The 17,985-nt window shown below is 38.4% G+C and overlaps 1 protein-coding gene across 1 annotated transcript in view; it reads left to right on the forward strand.

Moving 5' to 3' along the window:
- The window catches only part of LOC120525723 (constitutive coactivator of peroxisome proliferator-activated receptor gamma-like), a 147,020-nt gene that overhangs the window by 79,136 nt on the left and 49,899 nt on the right, over window positions 1–17,985 (forward strand). The window contains exon 6 of the mRNA XM_039748268.1: window positions 6,754–6,811. Coding sequence (XP_039604202.1) covers window positions 6,754–6,811 — 58 coding nt within the window. The remainder of the gene's footprint in view (window positions 1–6,753; window positions 6,812–17,985) is intronic.

A 17,985-nucleotide genomic window follows, 5' to 3' on the forward strand; every position in this document is an offset into this window, starting at 1 on the left:
CCTGTCCCTGCAGCTGAAAAACACCCCCACAGCATGATGCTGCCAACGCCATGCTTCACTGTGGGGACTGTATTGGACAAGTGATGAGCAGGGCCTGGTTGTCTCCACACACTGAGGAGAGGCAAGACACATGACAGCCCGCATGGAGTTTGCTAAAAGACACCTGAAGGACTCTGAGATGGTGAGAAATAAGATTCTCTGGTCTGATGAGACCAAGAACTTTTTGGCCTTAATTCTAAGCGGCTGCAATATAACAAAGAGTGAAAAATTGAAGGGGGTCTGAATACTTTCCGTACCCACTTTATTATGTTTTTACTTTAAAATTAATTAATGACTTGGAAGAGCCCATTTATACCATACTATAGACAAGAATTATATATTTGTTACAGGTCCTCCGTATAGAAATTAAAAGGGAGATGTGCTGGAAACACATGGATGATTGCTTAAAAAATTATTAAATATAAAAAAAATAATTCTGCCACACAACTAATTTTCTGGTTTCTAATCCCATAATTCGACATTGTCTGCATGGAGTATGCACATTCTCTCCATGGCTACATAATTTTTCCTCTTAAGTATTCTGGTTCTCCTTTCATATATTCAGGTTAGGTTGATTGCCAGTTTCAGATTGAGTTTTAGTGAATGAGGGTATGGATATATGAATGAGTGACTCTATAATGGAATTGCACCCAGATCATTATAACAAAATGCAAATCACTTCTAAAAGTGTAGGTGACTTTACATCCTTTGAGGCATTCATTTTAAATATTAAAACAAATTCCAACACAATTATAGTGCTAGTCTACAGACCACCGGGGCCATATTCATTGTTCTTGACTGAATTTAGCAACCTCTGGAGTTTCACAATACACTGTCATTGGCCCATTTAACTGCCAGTATTTCCTTTTCTACTGTAGAATATGTTAGTTTCCTTTGAAAAAGCTTGCAACTGATAAAGATGATAGGATGTCTGTCTTCCTTCTACCCTTGTAATAATACAGCCCCCAGACCTCTAACAGACAAATCCGTCTGCATAACAAAAGGTGAAATAAAGTCAGGGTATGATAACACAGGACTTTCACAAAGAACATTTCACAGCTATCAGTCCATTTGACTTTGTTCGGCTCCATCTTGTACAAGAGGTTCATGAGTGATATAGCTATCTCTGAAAATCTAGGAATGAACCTCCTGTACCATCTAACTAGGCCTAGGAAAGAATGGACTTGTCGTTTGGTGGTTGATTTTGATCTTGCTCGGATGGCTGCCACCTTAGCCACTTGTGGCTTGACCTGTCCACCCCCAATAGTGTATCCCAAATACTGGACCTCTGGCTGTGCCAACACACACTTGGTTGGATTAACCACCATCCCAGCTTGCCGTAACCTGTCTTTTACATGTGAAACATTATCAGACCAAGTACACTATAAATGACAACATCATCAATGTAAGCTTTGGCACACAGGTCTGCTCCATGCAAAACTTATGAATAGCCTCTGAAAAGTAACAGATGCAGGCTAAAAGGCATGACAGTAAAATAGTATAAACTCCTGGGGTTTGTAAAGCATTAAGAAGTTTTGCCAGTATACTTGTCAGTATCGTTTGCACACATCCAGGATAGTCAAATATTTCGCTGGACCAAGTTTTTCGATTAACTCATTGACTCGGGGCATAAAATAGGGGTCAAATGCAGAAATTCCATTAAATTTTGAGTAGACTGCACAGAAACAAATCTGTCCATTTATCCTAGAAACAAGTACCACCGGACGGTACCATTCACTGGTCGACTGCTCTGCAATGCCTAATCTTAGCATTTTCTTTAGTCCTTCATGGAGATCTGCTGTAGACATGCAGTAACTCGACTGCATGTCTGCCTGATTGGACCTGGAGAAGTAAGACATATGGATTGTTGAATGAGATTAGTTTTGCCAGGAGTGTCACAAAAACATTATGTTGGTCTAATATCCATGACTTGCTGACGTTGTTGTTCTGGTAGATCTTCCTTAGGCGGAAGACATGAAGTAGGGTTGGGGTTTAGCAAATACTGCACTGGATGCTCTTTTTCTTCATTAATTCTGGAAATATATAACTGTAAATTCTCATTAATGTTCTCATGCCATTCTTTTAACAGGTTAACATGAAAGATTTAATTCTTATTCTAGGTCTATCAGATATATGAATTTCATTCGTCCCCGGGCCTTTTTGAGACACAATCTTGTGGCATCTTGCTAATGAACTGTTAGTGAACGTGGGCAATAACAGCTAAACCTTCTGCCCTGGTTGAAAAGATTGAAATCGAGACGCTTTATCATACCAAGTCTTTTGTTGTGCATGGTTCAACAACAAATTAGTTTGCACCATTGCAGATAATGATTTTAATTTGTCTCTCATTGTTATCACATAGGATAAAATGTTGGTAGGTTCTCCAGAACTACTGCCTTCCAGAGTCTCCTTTAGAACAGCTAATGGCCCTTGGACATTATGACCAAATAAGAATTTAAAGGACACAAAAACGGTACTGGCATTTGGTACTTCTCAGTAAGCAAAATGTAAATATGGCAACCATTGATCCTGGTCTGTACCTTACTTGCAAGCAAATTTACGCAACATCCTCTTCAATGTGTGCCATTCAACTTTTCGACAAGGCCATTGGTCGGTGGATGGTAGGGGGTTGTTCTCAACCCTTTTATTCTCAATAACGAATACATTTGCTCAACAGTAAAATTACCAAAGCCTACGAAAAAACTCGTAAATCCGGCCCAACTTAAATCCCATTTCACCTCTCTGTCAGCATCTTTTGTCTTATAAATGTGTCAATAAGCACAAGTAGCAAGCAGCCTACTGTACCACTCCCCCTCTGCCACAGAAAGGGCAAGACGTTCTAGACTATGTAAACACATTGTTAAAACAGAAATGTTTTTCATGTTTTAGTAATAAATGACAAAATGTAGTCATGAAAAATGTAGTCATATAATGTGTGAAGCCTGAAGTCGAAAAATCAAATAAACACTTTCACAAAAGGTGCAACTGCAATACAAAAGCTTCTGTGGTGCAGCGGTAAGACCTGCTGTCTTGAAATCAAGAGGTGGCTGGTTCGATTCTGGAGAATAAAAAGAGAATACAAGTGGAAGAAAAAAAAATGCTAACTTTTACAATTACTATAAATTTACCCCGGTTGTTACAGACACAAATCAAATGTATGTTTTTATTGTATACAGTGGAACCTCGGGTCACGACCGTAATTCATTCCAAAACTCTGGTCGCAACCCAATTTGGATGTGACCTGAAGTAATTTCCCCCATAGGATTGTATGTAAATACAATTAATCCGTTCCGGACCATACAAACTGTATGTAAATATATATTTTTTAAAGATTTTTAAGCATAAAAATAGTTAATTATACCATAGAATGCACAGTGTAATAGTAAACTAAATGTAAAAACATTGAATAACACTGAGAAAACCTTGAACAGAGAAAACTAACATTGCAAGAGTTCATGCTATAGCCTTATGAACCGCTCTCTGTAAACACTTTTTTTAATGAGTTTTAAGCACAGGTAAAAAAAATGAACATTTGAAAAATCCGTAATTTATACAAAAACTAACCATAAACAACCACGAAAGCTAACCTTGCATGAGTTGAGTTCTGGCATGAAATAAGTGAGGAGGAACTGGGTGGAGAGGAGATTACAGTGTTGAGGTAGAGTCTGTGAAAATGCGGGTTCACTGCGTGCTCCCATCTCGCTTCCGGGAGCCCTTAAACCTGTCAGCGTCAGTAATGTTACCGATGAGCCACAACAGAGAGGCACTATAGTGGAGCAATCAGATGGTGCAAAAAATACCAAGTGCTTTTATTAAAATCAACAAAACAACAATCAAAAACAAAGTCCAAATTAAAGTGCAGTGCTTTCAGATTCCTTCAGTAAATAAATGATCCCATAAAAACAGAAGTGAAGTGGAGGTTAAAATCCTATAGAAAAAAGTCTTCATTAAATACGAGATTAAAACAATGCTAGAAGCATCTCTTTAAATACAAGCCCAGTGCATTCTTTAACTGCCTTCTCAGCTTTACTGCCTTCTCGCGCTCTCTCTCTCTCTCATTCGCTCTCTCTCGCTCACTCTCTCGCTCACATTGCTGGGAATGCACAGGGAGAGACCGAACACATGTGGAAATTATCAGTGCATATGAACCGAAAGAGAAACTGGCTTGTTCGTCACCCGAGTGTGTGGGCGTGAACAGATGCAAAAGTTTGACAAACTTTTTGGTCATAACCCGATTTGTATGTGGTCCGAGACGTTCATGACCCGAGGTTTAACTGTAATATTAACAATAAGAGCAGCTCACTACTCAAAACGGTAAATTTGCGAGGCACCCAGGATCGAATCCGTGGCCTTTTGATTACAAGTCAGCAGTTCTTTGTGTTCTAAATAACCATCTATTATTTCCCTATACAACTCTAGTCAAGTCACTCCAAGATAAACACTGAGCACTGAGGTTCTTTTTTGCGAATTGAGCTGTGGCAATGGGTTAGGGGAAAGGACAGTAGACTGCTTGCTGTTTGTGTTGATCGACACATTTTTAAGACAAAACATGCTGCCAGAGAGGTGCAAAGAGATTTAAGGTGAGCAGGAATTACAAGTTTTTTCGTAGGCTTTGGTAATTCTAGTGTTAAGCATCCTTGAAGTTAAATTAGACCCCTGATCAGTAATTATTTCCCTAGGAATCCGCACCCTAGAAAATAGCTGAACTAGGGCATTAGCAATTTGTGTAGACCCAACTTTAAGTGGAAAAGCTTCAGGATATCTTGTTGCGTAATCACATAAAACTAAGGTATACTTATGCCCATTCCTACTTCTTGGCAATAGCCCCACTATATCCATAGCTATCTTGGTAAATGGTTCTTCAATCACAGATAATGGTATAAGTGGGGTGCTATCTCATTTTTTCACAGAACCCAACTTCTGACATTCAGGGCACTTTCTACAATGATTCCATACATCCTGGGTCCACCCTGGCCAATAAAAATGCTTTAAAATTTTGTCTCTGGTTTTTGCCTGACCCAAGTGACCTGCCCAGGGCATGTCATGCCCTAACTACAAAACTTTTTCTCTATAACTCAGAGGTAACACCAGCTGTTTACCGTTTTCATCACTATGGTATAAAATGCCTTTCTCTATTATAAAGGACTCATCACTGACATTTCTTTCCTGCCTCTCTGCCTTCTCAAAAACAAGGATGAAGAGTGAGGTCCCCACACTGCAAAGCCCCAAAATCCCCTACCACAAGAGTTTCTAGGTCTAGAGCATCAGCAGCTGGTGTAGTACCCTCACCCTGTTTAGGAGTTCCTAACATTTTTGCCTGTTTCCTTTGCCTCCAGGTCTTATAGCCAGACATTCCCTTCATCTCTGCAAAAGGCAATTTATCCCAGCTCACTTGAGCCATGTTGGCTTCAGCTGCTACCTGCACTCTAGTTACTACCCCAGTCTTTTTCACCAGGTTCTTATGTAGCAAACTGTAAATGTTTGGTATGCCAAGCAGTATGAGTACAATTTAAGGCAATTCTTCAACTATTCCAACCTGTAAGGTGTACAACTGTCCATCCCTACACTCACAAGAGGTTATGTGACCTCTTCATGATGTATGCACCTCAATATAACAATCCTGCCCAAGTTAAGCAGTCTGTCATCAATGATATCCTTACATACTAAGGTCAGGGTGGTGCTTCTGGTGTCAATTATAGCCTCTCAAAATTTACCAGCTACTTTAACTGTTACTACCTTCTTTTTACTCTGAACTGGTGTCTTAGGTGGGAGAGGATAAGGCATGTAAGAAAAGCTATTCCCAGTAGTTTTCTGGGCCTTTGGGCACTGTGTCCTCTTATGACCCTGTTGGTCACACCATTAACAAACCAAGACAGGCACCTCTGAACCCTGGCTCTCTACCAAACAGTGAGAACCATAACCATCCCCAGTCTTTGGCATACCTGGCTTCCCTGGAGTAGTCATTATAGGCTTGGATTCCCTTGGCTTTTGCTGGGGAATGTTGTGTTGAGCATGTGCAGTCATGTACACTTCTGCCAGTTAAGCTGCTTGTCTTGATGTCTTCGACTGATTCTCCAGAATCCAGGTCCTCAACTCTCGAGTGCATACCCTCTAAGAATTCCGACAAGACAGTTAATCATTTCAGATATTGCCGGGGATTATTTCTAAACTGTTACACAGCAACAGGCCCGTTATTGAAAGTATTTGGTTTGACTGTCTTCTGAGTGTTGGTTGCAAATTCTCCACTGCTAATTTACTTAAATAGACTTAAAGTTGCTACGGTGATAATTAGAATTATGATAATTAATCTTGAACTTTTTTAAAGATTAAATAATAATAGTTAAAAAGACGTGAACTAGCACTTTATAATATTTTAGATTTAAAAAAGGGTATGTTATTTTTTTAATGGAAGCACAAAAACCCTGAAATTTATGAAATTTAATTTTTAGCAATATTTACGATACATCTTGGCGCACAACAGAATGATAGTTTAGCACTGGTGTAACTCATAGTAACCAATGACCAAAGGGATTTTTTTTGTGATCTAGCAGTATTAATTTTTTACTCAATGTTTAAATGTCATCACATTCAGGAATTGATGTCTTAGAATGTTTTATTCTTTCCTATCTAGAATGTGGAATATTTTATTGTGTGTTAAGTCATAACTGGTCATTTGTAGCATGTACATTTTGTAATTTTATGATCTTTTATCAGGCAAATACAGTCCAGGATTTAGAGCCCAAAACAGAAAGAGATTCAGGCTTGCTCCTCGGTAAGTGATCAGTTCATTATAAGATTTACTTTTGATTTGAAATTTTGTAAAGTATATAAAAACAGGTATGCTAGTTAGTATGTCATCTCAACATAGCTCTTTAATTGCTTTTAACCTTGAGTTTCCTAAACTGTTGTCCTAAACTGGTGGGCCTCAGTGGCTGCAGGTTTTCATTGTAACACTTTTCTGAATTAGTGACCTGTTTTTGCTGCTAATGAACTTATTTTGAAATAATTTTAATTGACATGCTCTTGAAGACCAATAATTTTGAATACTATGAATAATCTTGAAAAACACAATAGTTTTAATTGACTTGCTCTTGAAAATAATTTAATTGACTTGCTCTTGCTCTCCTTAATTGTTTTTTTTTCTTAACTAGCAGCCAAACAATAATGAAATACAAAATGAGCCAAAGCAACACCAGCAAACTATGCCCATCATACAATATCTGAAGATAAAGGTCTCAGGAATGTCAATCTACTCAGGTCCCCAAAACTTTTAACAGTGATCTTAAAAAAAGAGAAAATCAACAGTTTTGGAAATGTGTGCTATTTACAATGGGAGCAGCAATAAGGCATGGATTTAAAGAATGGATTTAATTAACAGCAAGAATCTGTGCCTAATTAAGCAACTGGTTGAAGTGAAATCTGTTGGAGTTTGAGATCCTGACTAAATTGGTCTTCTGTTGGCTCACTCACTACACATTTCATTTCTATTTGGATGCCATTTAAGGAAAGACATGAAGCAACTTAGAGGTACAATGAAGAAATTCATGGGAACATATCTTAAAAAACGTCAATTAAAAATAATTCAAACGAAAGTTAATTATAAACAGAAATGGGTCACTAACTAAGAAAAGGGTTAGAATAAAAACCTGTAGTCCTCCAGGACCAGAGTTGGGGACCCCTGATTTAGGGTGTAATTGTTTAGATATTCTATATTTGCTTTTCTCTTTGAGGTCTAATATATTGTAACACCTCTGCATGATTTAATTTTAATTTCCTAGTCATGTTCCTTGTAGTCGCTAAGTTATAATGAAATTTCATCAAAATAATCTATTCCTTTTATAATTTTCAATATTGCTTTCTGATATCCTCATAGTATTTGTTTTCTTAGACTGAAAAGACTGAATTCCATGTGTCTCCTGTAGTTCTGTTATGTCCCTTTTGTCATTTGCTGACAAAACCTTGGCACAATAATTTTGTATGGCCTTACATGTGCATTACATAGTGTACCTGTCTAGACACTTGTACTTTACAGTAGAACAATTATATGATTTAACTGTTTTGTGTACTTTTTCTATACTCTTCTAGCAGTCTTACTAACTAAATTTGACTTAAATATGTGAATTTGCTGATATGTGTGCTTCGTAAAATCACAACAAATGAACAAAGTTTGAATTCGGATTTGGGTGATTATGAGGCAAATCTGTAAATAGTCATTAAACCACAGTCCCCATATAAACAAAAAGTGAACCTTTAATTGCACAAAATACACTGCCAGATCTAAACACTAGCATGGCAAATTGCTTGAATACTAAAGTGACTATAGCTGCAGGTGAAAGTCCCATTTTACTTATGGTGCCAAGCAGAGTTGCGTTGAGGTGCAGCAGTCTATTAGCCAGAAAAAGCACTGTGAAGAAGTTCTGCCTTTGTACAGGAACGGCTCCAGAAGCTTTAAGACCACAGACCTTAAGTTGTAACTCAAAACACAGCTCCCAACAAAACACATGCCAAATGTCTTTAATCACATCAAACCTGTCGTTTTTCACACGTTCTGCACGGGTGTCTTTGTTGTCAAATTGCAAATGCCGCATAATAGTCTGATAGCGGTCACGGGACATCACTGCTCTTGTGAAAAGAATGGAGATAAACACCATCAACTCAGAGAGAGAGAGAGAGGAGCAAGTTCATTGTACGATGTGAACACCACTGTGCGACTTTGAGAACTTGAACTTTCAAGTTTCTGCCACGCTTTTGTTGCTTACACCACTGCTTAAGCCAACAAATAGTACATTTTTCCTTGCCTCCACTTTGCATTTGCTGGAAATTTTATTTTTTTCATGTGCTTTTGCCATTGTCTTTTAACCAAACACTGAACGTAAAGTGCTATTTTGATTTGCATATTAAAATATGCAAACTTCTGGGCAGAGTTGGGGTGGGGCAGCAGGCATGTGCATTACATTTCACACTGACCAGGATTTATGTGACAGAAGTGTGTGGAAGTTTGCTTAACGCACACTTTTGTGCATCTGAATTTTTTGCGAGTTTTGTTTGTACGCCATGTCTTAATGTGAATTCTTCACATAGCTTTATGCATGAGGCCCCTGGTGGTTTATCAGAACCAGAGATGGGAACAAATCAATAGATTTTCAAGTAACAAGTCTCAAGTCTTTATACCATGGTCAAGATGGGAAGGTCTTAAGTGAAGTCTTGAGCCAAGTCTTAAATTTCAAGTCTCAAACATGTCATAATGTATTTTTCACCAAGTTTAAGCCTATTTCTTAAATTTAAAAGAATCATAAATTTTAAACATTTATTACTACATTTCCAAATTATCAGCTCCATGTTAATACAACATGAAGAAAAAAGAAAAAATGTAATGCAAGTACACATATAATGGCGACAATTCTCAAAGTGCCACTGATTGCAGCAGTGCAAGTAGTGCAGACAAATTAGCAAGCTTGTCGTATTTTCCAAAAAAGCATATTTCTTCTCAATAAGAATAACAGAAATTCAACCCTTTATTTCTCACAAAGAACAAAACAAAAAAAAACTGAATTAACATAAATATATGTCTTATTAGTATTACATAAATAACACATTTGTGATAAGAACAGTGATACATCCATCCATTCATCCTTCCTTCCATTTCCTTAACGCTCGTATCAAGGGTAAGGTTGCAAGGCAGCTGCAGTCCATTGCACCAAATGCTGGGTGCAAAGCAGGAAAACACCTGGAGAGAGTGCCAGTCCATTGCAAGGTGAACACAATCACACATATCCATCCAATCAGAGGCTAATTTCAACAGCACCTAATCACATAACCTTCATGTCCTTTGACTGAGGAAGGAAACTTAAGCAGACTCTGGGAGAACATGCAAGCTCCACACAGGAAGCATCTGGGATTTGAGCCCTCGTTTCCAGAAACACATATTAGAAATATATTAAGTCAGTTATGGATTTTTCTGCTTTTTGTTTTTATATATAATCTTGCACTTTAGCAGTTATCCACTATGATAGTAGCTTATTTTACTTCTGCTAGTTTTGCTTTTATATAGTTAGTTTTTTTTTCATTTTCACTGACTTCTTAGGCAGCTCGAAAGAACATGTCTTTAACAGTGTCCAAGAGCAGCATGAAGTAAATCATTTAACCCAGAAAAGCATGAACTTGAAGAGCAACAATAAGTAAATGAATATTTTGATACAGTGTTGTAAAATATAAAGCCTTTTCATCTATATTTATTTTTATTACTGTATTATTTATTTACTTTTTGCTTGTTTATTCAAGTTTATCCAAGTTGACTTAAGACATTTGAGATGCAACTGGTGAAGTGACTTGCTCATGGTCACAAAGCAAACCCACAACTTCTGGGTTTAAATTTCAAAGCCTTTGCAACTACAGCATACTGCCCATTCCTTCACTTTTCCCCACAGCAATTATCCAAGATGGAAAAAGCAAACCACAAGATATGTCACTAGGAGAACAGTATTGCAGGCATTCTGGCAAGCGTGACTTGTAAACACCCAATAGTAAAGGCGAAACAATGCCTTGAATGTGAATGTTTGGTGTTGCAAGTATTTTTCAGTGCAATTTTGTCCCATGATTTTAGTTCATTACCCCCTAAAATCTCAGTGAATTGCTGTCCTGGAAACACGAAACATTTTACATTTTTTTTATTGTTTATTTTTATTGTGTAAAACTGTTGTGTATAGAGATATAAACTTTTTTAAATTCATTTTGAGGGAGGCAAACCCATCAGGATATGGGGACCCTCACAGGCCCCTTGTGGTATCAGATTTGGTTCATTAATGTATTACAATGAATGTACCAAGCTAATAGGTGAGTGTAAAATTACAATTGTGGTAAGCCAACTTTCCTCTGATAGCAAAGGTAATGAACATCCATTAAACATTTTTATAAGGCTAATGCCACTTTGTGACAAAAATAATATATGACTGATCATTTTGAATTAGTATATTTCTCCCAATAAAATATGACTGTATAAAGATTTCTTCAATTTGGCATAGTTTGTGGCATCATCTCCTGCAATGGCCGCCTTGTGTTGCTAAAGCTACTAGAACCAGTGAAATTAACCATTTCTTGATGATCTGTAAGGAATAAGGTCACTCTTATTAGTCTCATCTGACATATTTGCAGCTTGTTCAAATCATCATTTAGGGTTGTTTTTTGTTCTACAGGTATAAACTTTTTATTTAGGTTTGATTGGACATGTCTATAAGCATGAGAAATGAAGTGGGGTAGGGATTGTTGGGTGCTGGAGAGCATGTTACTGTGTGTGCCTGTCAGTGAAAAATTTTTCTGCTATTAGGCATTTTTCTCCTCACATATGCAAAAGCCCTTTTGTGATTAGGGCTCCAGGGTGCACACCCAAGTCATCTCCATGGTGATTCTATATCATTTATATTTATTTATTTTATATATATATACACAAACACACACACGCTGTATATATACAGTGTGAAAACCGGCCCAGACACAGACAGGCGGACACGCTAATGTCACCCAACACACGTTTATTGACACAGTCCATATTTACACAAGTGCTCACACAACCCCAAAGTCCCCAAAAGTCCTGGCCACGATACAGTGCCTTCTCTTTCTTCAGGTCGCCTCCTTGCCTCTCCTCCAAGACCTTCTCCTCCAGACTCTAGCAATCATATGAAGGGAGGCAGCCCCTTTTATACGCACCCGGATGTGCTCCAGGTGTCCTCCAGTGACCTTCCGCCGACACGCTCCTGTGTGGCGGAAGCACAGGCTGTGTACCTGGAAGCATTCCGGGTGTCCCCAATCCTCTTCCCCCAGCACTTCCAGGTGTGGTGGAAGTGCTGAGGTCCAGGCCCCCCAAAGAAACCAGGGTGGTTGCCTCCATGTGGTCTGGGGAGGATGTAAGCCCTCTTCTTGTCTTCCTGGGCATCCTGGCTGGGTCGCCACCCCAGTCACCTCCGACAACAGTTAGGTCCATAAATATTTGGACAGACAACTTTTTTCTAATTTTGGTTCTGTACATTACCATAATGAATTTTAAATGAAACTACTCAGATGTAGTTGAAGTGCAGACTTTCAGCTTTAATTCAGTGGGTTGAACAAATAGATTGTATAAAAACGTGAGGCAACTAAAGTATTTTTTTTTTTACACAGTCCCTTTATTTCATGGGCTCAAAAGTAATTGGATAAATTAAATAAGTGGAAATAAAATGTTCATTTCTAATACTTAGTTGAAAACCTTTTGCTGGCATTGACAGCCTGAATTCTTGAACTCATGGACACCACCAGATGCTGGGTTTCCTCCTTTTTAATGCGCTGCCAGGCCTTTACTGCAGCGGCTTTCAGTTGCTGTTTGTTTGTGGGCCTTTCTGTCCGAAGTTTAGTCTTCAACAAGTGAAATGCATGCTCAATTGGGTTAAGATCAGGTGACTGACTTGGCCATTCAAGAATTTTCCACTTCTTTGCTTTAATAAGCTCCTTAATTGCTTTGGCTGTATGTTTTGGGTCATTGTTCATCTGTATCATGAAACGCCACCCAATCAATTTGATTGCATGTAGCTGGATTTGAGCAGACAATATGTTTATGAACACCTCAGAATTAATTCGGCTGCTTCTGTCCTGTGTCACGTCATCAATAAACGCTAGTGTCCCAGTGCCACTGGCAGCCATGCACCCCCAAGCCATCACACTGCTTCCACCGTATTTTACAGATGATGTGGTATGCTTTGGATAATGAGCTGTTCCACGCTTCTCCATACTTTTTTCTTGCCATCATTCTGGTAGAGGTTAGTCTTTGTTTTATCTCTGCAAAGAATTTTTTTCCAGAACTGTGCGGGCTTTTTTAGATGTTCTTTGACAAAGTCCAATCTAGCCTTTTTATTCTTGAGGCTTATGAGTGGCTTACACCTTGCAGTGCACCCTCTGTATTTACTTTCATGCAGTTTTCTCTTTATGGTAGACTTGGATATCGATACGCCTACCCACTGGAGAGTGTTGTTCACTTGGTTTGCTGTTGTGAAGGGGTTTCTCTTCACCATGGAAATGATTTTGCGATCATCCACCACTGTTGTCTTCCGTGGACGTCCAGGTCTTTTTGCGTTGCCGAGTTCACCAGTGCTTGCTTTCTTTCTCATGATGTACCAAACTGTAGATTTTGCCACTCGTAATATTGTAGCAATTTCTTGGATGGGTTTTTTCTGTTTTCACAGCTTAAGGATGGCTTCTTTCACCTGCATGGAGAGCTCCTTTGACCACATGTTGCATGTGGAAGATTTTGCTGAGAAACAGACAAGCACCACACCTTAAATCAACTCCAGGCCTTTTATCTGCTTAATTGATAATGACATAGTGACAGACTTGCCCACACCTGCCCATGAAATAGCCTTTGAGTCAATTGTCCAATTACTTTTGAGCCCCTGAAAGGAGGGGATTGTGTTAAAAAAAATGCTTTAGTTGCCTCACATTTTTATGCAATCGTTTTGTTCACCCCACTGAATTAAAGCTGAAAGTCTATACTTCAGCTGCATCTGAGTTGTTTCATTTAAAATTCATTGTGTTAAGAAATGTGCAAAAGTGGTATATAAATTGGTTCATATATGTATATTGGTTTGGATACATCTATTCAGATATATACATTGGTTGAGATACATGTTGTATAAGTCCATTCTGATATACACTCGGCAGTCACTTTATTAAATACACCTTTCTAGTACTGCGTTGGGACCCCCTTTTGCCTTCAGAACTGCCATAATTCTTCATGGCATAGTTTCAACAAGATGCAATAAATATTCGTCAGGGATTTTGGTCCATATTGACCTAATAGCATCACCCAGTTGCTGTAGATTTGTCGGCTGCACATCCATTCTACCATATTCCTAAGGTGCCCAATTGGATTGAGATCTGGTGACTGTGGAGGCCATTTGAGTACAAATAACTCATTGTAATGTTCAAGAAACTAGTTTGAGATGATTTGAGCTTTGGGATGTGTCACTTTATCCTGCTGGAAGTAGCCATCAGAAGATGGGTACACTGTGGTAATAAAGGGATGGTCATGGTCAGCACCTATACTCAGGTAGGCTGTGGCATTTAAATGATGCTCTTGGCCCAGCGTTTGCCAAGAAAATATCCCCCACACCATTACATCACCACTACCAGCTTGAAATGTTGATACTATTGCTCAATTTTAAGGAATTAGACTCCATTTCTACAATATATAAAATCATTTTACAATCCCTTCCTTTCAAAGATCCAAGAGGACACTGGGAAAAAGACCTCTCAATTAATATATCAGAAAAGGAGTGGAAAGTAGCAATGCAGAGAATTCACTCGAGCTCCATATGCGCAAAGCATACAATTATACAACTCAAAATTATATATCGAGCACATCTGTCTCGACTAAAACTCTCCAAAATGTTTCCAGGGCATGATCCAACCTGCGAACGTTGCAACCAAGCCCCAGCCTCACTGGGTCACATGTTCTGGGCCTGCACCAAATTAACATTATTCTGGATAAAAATTTTTTAATTACCTCTCAGACAGCCTTGGACTCACAATCCCTCCTAACCCATTAACAGCTGTGTTTGGGGTTCTTCCAGAGTGGCTTAAAGTGGAGAAGGACAAACAAATTGTGATTGCATTCACTACACTGTTGGCACACAGACTTATTCTGATAAACTGGAAGAACCCAAACTCTCCTCTTTTAAGTCAGTGGGAAACTGATGTGTTATACTATTTGAAATTGGAAAAAATCAAATACTCAGTTAGAGGATCCGTACAGACTTTTTTCAAAACATGGCAGGATCTAATCAGTAATATTTTTAAATAAGTTTATAAAGCACAGAGAATTTATTAATTTAGGTATTTTTACAAGCCTTAAATTTTACACCGTTTGGTTTGCTCTCTCTCTCAGGGGTGGGGATCTATGGCGTTATTTAAGTGCCACTATTCTGAGCACACGTAAAAAAATATTGAGCGCACGTAAAAAAAGATTGCAAGTGCAAGTGTTGCATTTTGAAGAGAAATTTATTTTGAGCGTACAAAAGCTGAATTTGAGTGAACAAAATTCATTGCTGCGTGCAAAAAATGTATTTCAGTGTTTGCGCTATCCATATACACACACACAATAGCACCCCTCTCGCCAGTTTTTCATTTGCGCTTGCTCTAATGTTGCTTGCGCCACAACATTCTCTGCTGCGAAGCCAACTCTCTGTACACCGTTATAAGTGTGCCACAAAACCAACCAATCACAGACTTGGTTTCAAAAATTCTGATTGGCTCTTACGGTCTCCAATCAGCTCGCTAGCTGCTGCATTCCGGAAACAGTCAGTTGGCATGGTTGTATAATGCAACTACATTATACTACACCAACGATAGTCTTAACAAATAATATATTTTAAAGTAAAATAATTAAAGATATTATCCGCAAATTGGGGTTTAATTGAGTTTAGTTGGATTTAGCTACATTTCGGACTGTTTCCGGAATGCAGCAGCTAGCGAGCTGATTGGAGACCGTAAGAGCCAATCAGAATTTTTGAAACCAAGTCTGTGATTGGTTGGTTTTGTGGCACACTTATAACGGTGTACAGAGAGTTGAGCGCTTGCAGCAGAGAATTTTGTGAGCGCAAGCAACACATTGCGAAGCAAGCGCAAATGAAAAAACTGAGCGAGAGGGGTGCTATTGTGTGTGTGTATATGGATAAGTGCAAACACTGAAATACATTTTTTGCACGCAGCAATGAATTTTGTTCACTCAAATTCAGCTTTTGTACGCTCGAAATAAATTTCTCCTCAAAATGCAACACTTGCACTTGCAATATTTTTTACGTGCGCCAGAATAGTGGCACTGAAATAACGCCATAGGGATCGATCTGTTCTTAACATAATTCTTTTTTTTGTAAAAACTTGATTGCTATGTATTGATTGTAATAAAATTAATCAAAAAAAAAAAAGAAATGTTGATACAAGGCAGGATGGATCAATACTTTCATGTTGTTTGACGCCAAATTCTAACCATACCATCTAAATGTTGCAGCAGAAATCGGACCAGGCAACATTTTTCCAGAGTTCTATTGCCAAATTTTGGTCAGTTGTGGCCTCAGCTGCCTGTTCTTAGCTAACAGCAGTGGCACCCATTTTGGTCTCCTGCTGCTGTTTTATATATCTCAGTTGTAGCAAGTGATTATTTGAGCTACCGTTGCCTTTCTATCAGCTCAAATCAGTCTGTCTATTCTCCTCTGACATCAACTGCTGCTTACTGGATAATTTCCTCTTTTCTGACCATCCTCTGTAAACCCTAGAGTTATACTAAGATTTTCATGCTTCTCAAATACTCAGACCAGCCCGTCTGGCATCAAAACCATGCCATGTTCAAAGTCACTTAAATTACCTTTCTTCCCAATTCTGATGCTCAGTTTAAACTCGGTCATCTTGACAACATCTAAATGCATTAAGTTGTTGCCATACAACTGGCTGATTAAATTGTTGTGTTAACAAGCAGTTGAACTTTTATACTTAATAAAGTAGCTGGTGGGTATATATAAATTGGTTGATTGATATATATACAGTGTATGTATATGTGTATGTATATATATATATATATATATATATATATATATATATATATATATATATATATATATATATATATATATATATATATATATATATATATATATATACTAATAAAAGGCAAAGCCCTCACTGACTCACTCACTCACTCACTCATCACTAATGAAGGCTGAAATTTGGTAGGGTTATTCCTTACAGCTTCCTTACAAAAGTTGGGCAGGTTTCATATCGAAATTCTACGCGTAATGGTCATAACTGGAAGCTGTTTTTCTCCATTTACTGTAATGGAGATGAGCTTGAAACCCGTGGGGGCGGAGTTTCGTGTGACATCCTCACGCTTTCCACGTAATCACGCAGTACTTAGAAAACCAGGAAGAGGCCCAAAAAGCGCTGAATAAAACATGCATTATATAATTGAGAAGGCAGCGAAACAATAAGAAGCGAGCGAGTGACATATACAACCATATTCATGAGTTCTGCTACTGAAACAAAGCACGATGTAAACCTAAACTTTAAATTAAGTTCATAGACAGGCTGCCGTTGGCGTTTGTAATTTAGTGCCTACCCATCCGTCCGTCAGCGGCAATCCAATAGCAAACTGCCACGGGTAAATATTCACGGGTGAAAGGCTGTGCTTATGCAGAGGAAGATGAGATGGTCAGGGTGGTGTTTGGCACAAACTCAGCGAAACTGAGAGAAAGTTTTAAGTGCCGGGACTTCGGTAACATTAGATACAGCCATGGACATAGCACGACATGGCACCAGCACAGCTGGGAAACTTCGATGCATGTACACCGAGCGGCTCACGTGAACTGACGCAGTGCACAGACAAAAAGCAACAGTTCCAAAGAGCTGAACAAAAAACGAATTACACAATTGAAAAGGCAGCAAAAAAATATGAAGCATCTGATACATACAAGCATATTCATAAATGCAGCTACTGTGGAAACAAAGCACACGGTGGAAAAAGCCAATGTCCCGCTAAAGGAAGACAGTGTAAAAAAACCGTGCATGCAGTGTGTCGGGTCTCAGATAAAGAAGAAGACGAGCTGTTTATTGATGCAGTAAGAAACGAATCGATGAATGAAACCTGTCATCTTTACAACGATTGACAAACACGGAATGTAACTTGAACACAACACATCCTACAAATACGAACCTGATTGAAAGAAATAATGATAATCAAATCCTTGATGACAGCAACACTCAGTAAAACTCACAAAACAATTACTGTATATTGACAGTCATGTTACGTTATTTTTAAAATGTTCCCTTTTCTTTTTCATAGCTTCTTTAAGACACTACGTCTCCGCTGCGATACGCAGGTATATATATATGTATATATATACCCCGATCTACATACTCGAATAATGGATACTT

The sequence above is a fragment of the Polypterus senegalus genome, chromosome 3 (genome assembly GCF_016835505.1).
Source record: "Polypterus senegalus isolate Bchr_013 chromosome 3, ASM1683550v1, whole genome shotgun sequence".
Lineage (NCBI taxonomy): Eukaryota > Metazoa > Chordata > Cladistia > Polypteriformes > Polypteridae > Polypterus > Polypterus senegalus.